The following is a 10,803-nucleotide window of genomic DNA, read 5'->3' on the forward strand; positions in this document are numbered from 1 at the left end:
TGATCCACTAATAAGCCTTTTGTAAAGAGAATCGGGTCTAATCAGAATCTTCACGACCATTTTATTTTGAGATGCTATCATTATTATTTTATACAACAGTGGATAAGAGCATAACTCGCCGAGCCCACTTACTTATTCTAATAAATTAATAAAAAACATGCTCACTTTCGTTTGTCCGTGGATGCCTTTAGTCAGCTCCTGTCCCTCAGTCTTGCTAAATGTACCGTTAATGCTCATTATTGTAATGGGAAAATTAGGTCATGTCTTGACTCTGTGGGGTGGAAACATAAAGCATTCGCAACAACCAACAATATTATCAATAATTTCCAAAGTTTTTATCCATCCTTATCTACGATCTAGAATAGCTCATTGAGGATGAAAGATGATGTGATTTCCCAAATGGGATTTTACTTCCAAAAAAAAATAAAAATAAAACAGAGCTCACAATCTTGTTATTTAAGGTCAGTTTTATGCTTTCCATTTTTTTTCCAGGTGCTAGTTTGTGCAGACATGTTTTAATTAATTTATATATTATAAGGCATCTGTTCTTTTTTGAATTTATAATAAAACTTCTCTATTTTTTTCATAATTCCAAATGTCCTTCACATTGTAAAATGTTGGGCTTATGGTTAGTGGTTGAGTTTGTGTGAGACATCCATTTCATCTTTTCCCCCTATGTTGGTGTTTTAGCCTTCGCGGTACTAGCAATCTCTGGTTCTACCACGAAGCCTTTAGAATCTTTTGTTAATTTTTTTAACCCTTGTGTTTGTCATATTTTCCATATTTTCTCTAATATATGTAGTATCATCTCACAATCCATCACTCATATTTTTGACTCCATAGGGTTACTTGAGATACCTCATTTTAGCAAAATTTTCTGTTTTAAAAAAGAATGCAATCTGATAATAACACCGTATCATTCTTAAATCTATTTACGATACTTTGTCTCCTCTATTGTTTTTTTTTTTTTTTTTGTTCTTTTTTTTCTCCTAATTCATGTAGAATTCCGATCAATAGACACCTCCTTGGTTACTGAAGCCGAATACTTGGTCCGCAAAATCGCGGCTCAGCGCAGGGTTAATTAATGATAGCTTACACAGGAAACTGGGGCCAGGCAGCGCTGTGGTTGGAACGTGAAAAACTCACTTCCATCTGATTTGAACCGACACGGCCTCCTTGACATCTTTAGGGTTTGTTTGGTTGAAGATAATACATTATAGAAAAATAAATCTTACATTAGATTATCATATTTAATATGAAAAAAAAGAAGAGAGATGATTAAAAAATTGATGGCCCCATATTTATTTTTCGAAGAGAAAGTAAAATAAATACCACAAAGGATTGGTATTTAATAAATTTTTGAATGATAGTAATCTATACTTGACAAAAATATCTTCGATAAAACTACATATATAATCCTTAAATTTGTTCTGATGTCTTTTTAAATTCATTCAATAAAAAATTTTTGTAAAAAAAATTAAGATGAAAATAACATTATGTAAATAGCTATATAATAATTATAGTCATTATATAAAAATAATTAAAGATGACAGTACTATCTTAATATTAAAAAAATTATTTTATGTTGAAGGGTATATTTGTAAATTTTATCATATTTTTATACAGGATTATTTTCAATCAAACGTAATAATCTTTTTTCAGTATTATTTTTTGAAGTAATTTTTCTATTAACTAAATATAATAAAAATTATTTTTTTATAATTATTTTTTTAAATAAATAATTCTTATAAATCATTAGATTATCTCATAACACGTCCAACCAAACGGACTCTTGGAAGTGTTTACAAAACCACTGTTGAGGCCGTAAGGATGCTCTTTCTGGGTGTCCCTGGAAGCACAACACAGTGCCCATACAATAAGCAACCACAAAGAAGTCTTGCTCTCAGCTTTTCAAATGGGGCAAAGGAAACCTCAAGAGATTTGTTTGCTTTAGCTTTGTCTGGGTCTTTATTTGGAAATATCTGAAAGAAATTTATAGAGTAGTAAAAAAGTATAACAAAGTTAACAGAGGGGAAATTTTGTTTTTAGGAAAAGGAAAAACATCTCAAAATGCATTTCATAAATGAAGTAAGACAAACAGCTGGCCACAAACTTTCACCATGATATGATAAGCAACATAAAATTATTATGACTACCTCATCAGACAAGATAAAGAATATTTTCTTATGATAGAAGTGCAATATCTTTCTAACTTAGAAAGAAAAGAAGGATTAGTTATGGAGATCCGATCTACCACGCATGAAAATTTGATTCAAATATGTTTATCATCACCAGGAAATCCGTTGCCTTTTCCATTTCTTGGGTAGATTTTGATGCTGCAAAGAAATCTATCGAGTGCATTGAATGACAGATTTCTAGAGAAGTGAAAATGGCACAATTTAAGCTTGGCGATGTGGAGATAAGCAGTCATCGGATAATATTTTGCCTAGGGGTAGAGAGTAGTCACCATCTCCATTTGCCAAGTGAGATTCGTAGGATTGAGGTCTTTTATCCCCGGGCTCTTTTCATGCTTTGGCATACAGCAAGTATGCCAATTTGACCAAGCAAAAGCCACCTGGATGTCTCACCAGAACCCTTCTGGAAAAACGATTGGTGGATACCGTCAATATTCGTGATGAGCCAGGATGGTGACTTAAATAGTGACATGCAGAGAGGTAGCAAATGTTGTGATCTAGATAAGGGCAGTTTCATCATTTTGCAATGCATTATGTTTGCAAGGATCTTGCCTTGTATCAAATTATCACTTAGAAAAACCAATGTAGATTTAGAATTGTTGATATCGAGCCCGAACATCAGCTCAAAAGCAAATGGATAGAATTTCGTAGCAGTAAAAGTTGGTGAGTGAAGACTTTGCAGAAGAGAAGGGTGCCGCCTGTAAATTGGAGTAAACAAGTTCTATCATCAGGAGGCCCTTGGTTTGAGTCCTGTGACGACACTTGCAGCTTGCCTTCTAAAAATATTGGAGTAAGCATGTCAGCTACAAGGAAGAAGAGATGGGGAGAAAGAAAGTCTCCTTACCTAGGGATCAAGCAGGGACCTTCAAGCCAAGAGAGAAAGTGTTACTGCACCTCATAATTTGGTTAATACCACCTCAGAAGTGCGTCAGCCAAAAATAGGAATTTTAGCCGCCTTCTAACCCTTAAAAGTTTTGCAAGTTCGTTTCCTTCTCTTTTTTTTTTTTTTTTTTCTTTTTTCCTCAAGAATTGAATGTTATACAACAATATCACCATTAACTTTCATGGCATCTCCAAAAGAAATATTACATCCAACCTAATGGATCCATCTGAATAATATGAGGTGATGCAAGAAGGATTCAATGTACAATTCCATAAACCATGTATACATTAACGACTGTAATTTTTTTTAGCAGTATAGCAGAATACATTGTATAGTTTGTGAAGTTATTGGCACTGGAATAGTCCACAAAGCTGGTCCTTCAAGCAGTGCGTCTGAAACATTTCAAACAGATTGAAGTAAAAGTTGCTATACTTGAGGGTGTAGTTGGCATTAGGTCCATCCATCTTGGACTGGTAGTAAGCCTGCCAGGGCACAAGACTCAGGGAAGCCAGCTGCAAGACCTGTCCGTGGGACATGTTTTAAACAACAAAACTCTCTGAGCATCCTTTATACCAGATATGAAGCCAGGCGACCTCACAGTTTTCTGATGCACTAATAGAAAAACATCCAGACAGCACCATTAATTGAAGAATTACACTATCCTGATGCTATTGATGAGCCATTATTACCTTCCACAGTGTCATAACAAACATCCGCAAACAACTTGCGGACATAAGTTAATATGAATCTGAGAGTTCATGGCATTATACAGGTCCCCTTTATATAGCGGGGGACTCTGTACCTGGGCTTTTGCTCAGGGAAAGAAGGTGGCCGCTGATAAATGATTGATGCAGCATGAATCAACATAGTTGCAGTTAAACCCCAAATAACAAAATTCTTGTTTTCTGTACTGAAGTTGAAGTAATGGACCAGAAACTTCTCCCCCATCCATTCCCGCTCCTCAGACCTCCGGTTTTCATCCTGTGTCCACTATGAAATGAATCTTATGGAGCAAAAGGAATCGGTTAAGACTAATCTAGAACAAAACTCTGATATCAGATTAGACCTTGAGAAACATCTCTAAGGGTGCATCAAATATTGCTTCCACCTCATCAGCATTAGCAACAGGCTTGAATGCTTGGTTATCAGAAAGTATGCCAACAACAGGAACTACTCTGAGAAGATGCTATAGTGAGTAAACAACAAATCAGCTTGCTTGCCACAGAAGATGATAACAGGTAAACTTCAGAAGAATTAAATGAGTAATGTTTTAGCTCTTTTAAGGGCTCTTATAACATCAAGCCATTGACAACACCAGGGGGCGAGAGCCATACAAGTCATCTGAATGTTAAGCTATGCACCAAAGAATCATAAGGTATCCATTAGAGTGCAACCTCAGTGTGAGGACGAAAAATCCATCCATGTAAATGCTGTATTATGACATAATAAAATTACATATTTTATACTCAGAATAATTTGTCTTTTGTGTTCTTTTTTTTTGGGGGGGCGCTGTTGTGTGGGGAGGTGGGGGTGCTATTGCTCAAACTTGTCAGAGATTATTGCATAAACTATGAAAGACCAGTTTACCATGTTGCAATCAGCTATGATACATCTCAAAAATCATTAATCTAACAACAATAAACTGCATAACAAACATAAAACTTTGAAGGCAGAATAAAGTAGCATCGAATCCACAAATTTAACCAGCATCTCCCCCCCCCCCCCCTCCCCCCTCCCCCCCAACAAACAAAAAAAAAAGAAAGGTTTTTGTGTGCCCTTTTTCTTGTGATAGAAGGAGATTCTTATAATTCACTCATCAAAGAATGAACTAATCATCAATAAAATGGAAAGGAGACTGAAGGAACTCATAGACACGTATGATGGATAAATTAGAAATGTATGAAACATTGGCAAGTATTTCCTGTTGGTTCAGATGAGTTCCACATAACGAGTGCTGGCAAAATGTCAGCAACAATGTTTATCAGACGAGACTTCTTCAAAGGCAGATGCATGCCTAATTCCATATCCAACATGGTCAGCCTATTTCTGCAATCACCTTAAAAATTGTTTATCGTGATGTTAAGAGAGACTAACTTGCACGATAGGAATGGAGAAGGCCAGTTATTAGGGCTTTGAAAAGATATGACTACAATTTTTTATCTAGTAGGCTTTCTCATGCCAATGTTTGTTGGTCTCAGAGACCCATGGGCCCATGCACCTAATACCTTAAGTTTTGGGGTTAGAATAAATCATTTTTTTTCTGGAAAAGTAATCTGTTTGTAGCATTTGTAAATAAAAGAAACTGACTAAAACTTATTCACTGAAAACCAGAATCTATATGAGATTGATGAAAATGTTAAAGTCTAACACCTTATTTCAGGGAAGTAAAAATTGAAGAATAAGCTGGAATTGAAAAAAAGGAGGAACAGAGAATTAACTCTATTCTACCATCTTTGCATCACATCTGTAGCCAGACTTGATGCAACTAGTGAGAAAATAAAAACTGGAAACCCCACAATTGACCCTCCTCGAACTTCCTCTTATCCAGAATAAGGTTGCAGTAATCGGCAGAACATACCAAAACAAATTGGAAAAGGCAGTTTTATTCAGGATAAATTCTCTTATGAACGCCTTCGCCCCCTAAAAAAGACCGGTAATTCCGCATTCTGTTATTATCCCACAACAAAATGCAACTCTGGTACTGTTTCGGAAACAGTTTTTGGCAGGAGGAAACATACATATGCTTGTTCTGCCTGTCAGGAAGACAAACAAGAAAAGAAAAGAAGCTTGATCCCAGGAATGGATCAAATGGAACCACATATTCAGTGTTTCTCCATTTGTCCATACCTCAGGAGTTTATCACAGATGCAAAGTTAGTAGTTATAGAGGAAATCCTTGGCAAACAGTGTGCGCCTCATTCATCGGCTCTAACAAGATACCATCTTTCTGCTGGTTATTACAAGCCTCACTGCAATAGTATCCATACTACAAGCCCAAACTTCGACATTTGCAAGCACAACCACTAAAACCAATTGGTGGCATAGAGGAACAGTGAAACAATTTTAGGCCAAAAACATAACACTAACACAACCAGCATGAATGCAGCTCCAGTCCATGGGGCTTCTCGACAATAGCAAGCACATCAAGACTAACTAATGCGAATCAGTAATTCATTCTTCACAGTCAAAAAAGAAGAAGGAAATGGTGGCCGATAATTAAACAACCATAAATTCTAAATCAAATAAGAATTAAATCAGAATTATCTAGTTCAATAAACAAACAAAAAAATTAGATTTATCCAGGATTGCAAGCCATTATAACACGAGATTCCAACTTTGTTTGAATGCAGATGCACAATAAGAATCACTGAGAATCCCATACTTCAATGCACACAAAAAAACAAAAGAAGAACAAAAAGGGCTTTAGATTGTGATATTGAAGCATAATTACCCGGGACAGGAAGGGTTCCAGAACGGTAACGACTGTGATCAGAGAAGGATCCAGTCCAATCTCTTCTTTGGCTTCTCTCAACGCCGTCTCTTGATCATCCGCGTCGCCCTCATCCGCCTTTCCCCCCGGCAACGACACCTCACCTGCGCCCAAAAGCCAAAAAGGCAACACCTTTACCAGGAAAAATCCAACCTTTTGCAAAATTCCTTCACTTTTTTTCCCTAAAAATCTCGAATGGAAAGAAAGAAGCGAGAGAGAGCGCGATCGAGCAAACCAGAGTGGGTGGAGAGTTTGGAGGAGCGCTTGGTGAGGATGACACGAAGATCACCAAGCTCCCCCTCGAAGAGGCAAACGAGGACGGCCGCCCTCTTGGGGCGGAACCTCTCCAACCGGGGGACGACGGCGGCGGAGTCCGCCAAACCGGTCTGTGAGACTACCTTCCCCCTCTCGTCCATGCCATCGCCGACACAATCGCCCACCTCGTCCTCTTCGACCTCGTCCGGGAAGGAGGGCGGCACGTAGAGGCGAAGCCGGTGGACGAGGTCATCGAGCCTGGGGCCCGAAGTCATGGGATCCCGAACTGGGTCGGCCTCTGCCTTCATCGCGGCCGCCATGGAAGCCCCACCTCAGCGCTAGTACTGTACGACTACCGTGTCCTGTCCCTGAGTGGCATCGGGCGGTTTCCGATCTCTAATTATTAATTGCACCAAGTTCAATGGACCATGCCAAATCCCACGGTGGTATTTCACCAATTCCCGATTACGCGTTATCTACCGTGCATGTGCTACGAGATTTTCCTTGGTCCACTTGGACCTGGTCCAGGCAATAATTTCTCGTACCCGATATGGCCCAGGTTCGGCGGAAGAAGCCGAGGACTGTCGATTTGTTACAAGATCTGAAGGGAAATAGGTCGATGGTTAGGGTTAATGTATGTATGAGAGAAAATTACCGTAGTATTTCCTGAATTTTGATCTATTTATATTTAGATCTCAAAAAAAAAAAAAAAAACTTGTTGGGGTAGATCTTCGTCGTCCGGTTGACTATCTTTCCTCTTCACCTCCTCATCGGCTAAGTACGACTAAAAGGGCAACGACTATTTATTCTCTTCATCCCTACACCGATTGTTGGGATAGATCCTCGTCACTTGACCGACTACCCAGCTTTTTCGTATCTGAGTCGATTAAAGAAGCTTCATCGACTAAGCTGCCTTCAATCAACCCGGCTCGGATTGATGAGTCCCGATCGGTAAGATTGACACTGGGTACCGACATGGATTTCTAGCTGACTAAAGTCTGCTCCTCCTGATCGGCATCAGTCTGACTAAGATTAATATACCATCCACGACTTCTAGCTCCCAACGCCACTCGGCTTGTGATCGAGTTCATACTCGGTTAGTGGCCGAGTATGCCAATCGAGGATAAGACAATCCGATGGTCCTATTCTGCCGACTCTGACAATACGGATCTTAGCCGATTAGCTGAGCATCGAATATGGCCATTATACGATTCTGGTAGGCCATATCAAAGTCATGTCACTTCGACATCACACTTTAGTTGGCTAGTTACGCACCATGATGGGATACTACGATTTTATTAAATGCACTCTTAGGGTCATTAATTATACCCTACATCTGATAGCGTCTGCCGCCATAAGTGCGTCGAGTAGAAAGCACACTCGCCGTCAGTATTTAAAGATGCTCATGCAGCACCATGCGGTACTATACGACAGGACATGATCGACATGATCACTTATCATCTCACCATTCATTTTGCTCCCTCTATAAATAGAGGTGAGCGGTGACCTCTCCAAGTAAGGGGGTATGGACATGCTATTTTTGCGACCCAGACATTCTGTGACTCTTCTCTCTCGAACCACCTCACTGACTTGAGCATCGGAGGGTCTTCACTGGAGCCACCTCTGGTGAGACTTGTTTTGCAGATTTTTCCTTCTCTGACACTGAGCGGAGCCTGGCACAATCTCTCTCTCATCCACATTATCGCCCTTGGTCTCGGTCTTGACTGTGTGCACATTTTTCAATGACGGTATGTTATCTTCCGGCGATCCCACCGTCCACTCACAGGCACAGCTCTTAGTCAGCTTCAGACCGACTACCGACTACCTACCAGAGAAAGGCCGTAATAGTTTGGCATGCTAGGAAGGGGGGTGCATCATGTAGAAAAAAATTTTCTCTCTCAAGGACCTCCATAGCCAAGACAAGGGTGCAGAATATCTCTGCTGGTTCTGTTCGATGCTTGTCTCGGTGTGACGCACCCTCGACAACCTGTGGAGAGCCGAGTGCTTCACAGTCGTCGATGACGATAGATCCTGGATTTGCTGCCCTTGTGCAGCAGGTGAAAAACTTGACGGAGACTGTTCAAGGTCTCCAACAACAATAGCAACAACGACAGCTAGATGAGCTCGCATCATATGATGTGCCGTCTAGGCACAATCACTGTCTGCGATCTCCAACCCGCCATTCTGTGTGGCATTCCTGTTGAGTGAGCTCTCCACCCACCCGACGACAACAATGTTCAGAGTCTCGACGTGCTTCGCACACCGATTTCGACGATCGTCGATTTCCATATTCCCCTCGGCAAACTTAGTACAAGAGGAAGATGCCGCGGTCTCCATCGAGATCTTCCTCTGGAGAAGGTTTCACTCCATGCTACTTGCGGTATCCTAATGTGTTGCAATAACGGCTGGATGAGTACGATCGAAAATTGAAAGAGATAGATCATCACCTGGAATGACTCCAGACCAACCATCGGGATCTGACCAACGAATTTGACATCAGTACGAGTCTGTCATTCTCAAAATAGATTCTCGACGAGCCAATTCCTAGTCGATTTAAAATATCGTAAATTGAGCCGTATGACGGCTCCACTGATCCACTCGACCATCTTGAGAGTTACAAAGCCCTCATGCTTCTACAAGGGGTGTCTAACACCCTTCTCTGTATTGTCTTCCCGATTACGCTTCGAAAATCATCCGAGCGTGGTACTCGGACCTGCAGCCAGGAAGCATCAACTTTTTTGAACAGTTCGAGCAACTGTTCGTGGTACACTTCAGCACAAATTGGACGGTGCCCAGGACTGCGGACAACCTTTTCTCTATCCAGCAACAGAATGGGGAGTCTTTGTGAGAGTTTGTGGTGCATTTCAACACCACCACCTTAGAGGTCAAAGATCGCGATGAGGCGACGGCCATCGCGGCGATGAAGCAGACTTTGAAACTCCAAATTCACCTATTCTCTAGACAAGATGCTTCCTCGATCCAATGTCGAACTCCTCGAGCGTGCGTAGAAATACATTCACGCTGAGGAAGCCACGACTGACCGATGCCAATTCGAGAAAAAGGGTCAGAAAAAGAAGATGAGAAAAGGAGGAAGCTCCGAGAACTTAGTCGGATCCATATCGAGAAGCAGGCTCCACCTTTCCAACTAAGCCAGAAGTCCAAAAGCTTTATGGTCATGTATGACTCTTACACTCTTCTGACTACTTCTCGATCGCAGATTCTGATGGAGATAGAAAGAGAAAGTTTCTTTCATTGACCCCCACCAATGAAGACAAAATCTTATGATCGAAAGCGGTATTGCCGCTTCTATTGCGACCATAGGCATGATACAGAGGAGTGCCACCAGCTGAAGAATGAAATCGAAAACCTGATAAGATGAAGGTATCTTGGGAAGTATGCCCGAGAGCGACCTACGTAGCTCCCTTCCGACCCACCTCATTTGGAACCTAAGGAGGAGGCTCACGTCCAACCAACGGTGGGCATGATCAACATGATCTCGGTAGAACCACGACTCTGGGGGGCAGACGACTGTGAAAATACTTTCAAGCGCCAACACGCCGACAACGACATCGTCTTTACCAAAGTAGATTTATGAAAAATTCGGACTCCCCACAATGATACTGTAGTTGTATCAATGACAATTGTCAATTATGATATAAAAAGATATCTTGTCGATAATAAAAGTTTCACTGACATGACTTTCTATGTCTGTTTCTCTCGAATGCGATGGCTTTCTACTAAACTTCTCAAACCCATCAATATTCTTCTAGTCGGGTTTACAGGTGACTCGATCAAGGTGGAGGGCGAGATCGAACTCCTCATCACGGTTGAGCAACCACCTCGACAATCGATCGTTCACCTCAACTTTCTCATAGCTCGAGTTTCATCTGCTTATAATGTCATTTTTGGGTGGTCCGAATTGAATGTGCTTCAAGTAGTCATCTCAACTTACCATCTGCTTGTGCGCTTTCTGATAAGGAA

The 10,803-nt window shown here is 40.7% G+C and overlaps 1 protein-coding gene across 2 annotated transcripts; it reads right to left on the minus strand.

Annotated features, from left to right (window-relative positions):
- Positions 1-3,292: 3,292 nt before the first annotated feature.
- Positions 3,293-7,213, minus strand: LOC105047269 (nudix hydrolase 15, mitochondrial). 2 transcript variants are annotated; one of them, XR_832414.4, is made up of 5 exons: positions 6,803-7,213; positions 6,529-6,671; positions 4,145-4,264; positions 3,768-4,059; positions 3,293-3,599 (listed from the first exon to the last, which is right to left on the minus strand). XR_832414.4 is itself a non-coding variant. In XM_010926126.4 (4 exons), the coding sequence occupies exons 1-4, from the start codon at positions 7,140-7,142 to the stop codon at positions 3,835-3,837; spliced, it is 828 nt and encodes a 275-aa protein (XP_010924428.1). In that variant the 5' UTR covers positions 7,143-7,213; the 3' UTR covers positions 3,293-3,834. The 2 variants fall into 2 exon arrangements, 1 of the variants encoding a protein (XP_010924428.1); XM_010926126.4 differs by having other exon boundaries at positions 3,293-4,059.
- Positions 7,214-10,803: the final 3,590 nt, after the last annotated feature.

The sequence above is a fragment of the Elaeis guineensis genome, chromosome 6, assembly GCF_000442705.2.
Source record: "Elaeis guineensis isolate ETL-2024a chromosome 6, EG11, whole genome shotgun sequence".
NCBI classification, from domain to species: domain Eukaryota; kingdom Viridiplantae; phylum Streptophyta; class Magnoliopsida; order Arecales; family Arecaceae; genus Elaeis; species Elaeis guineensis.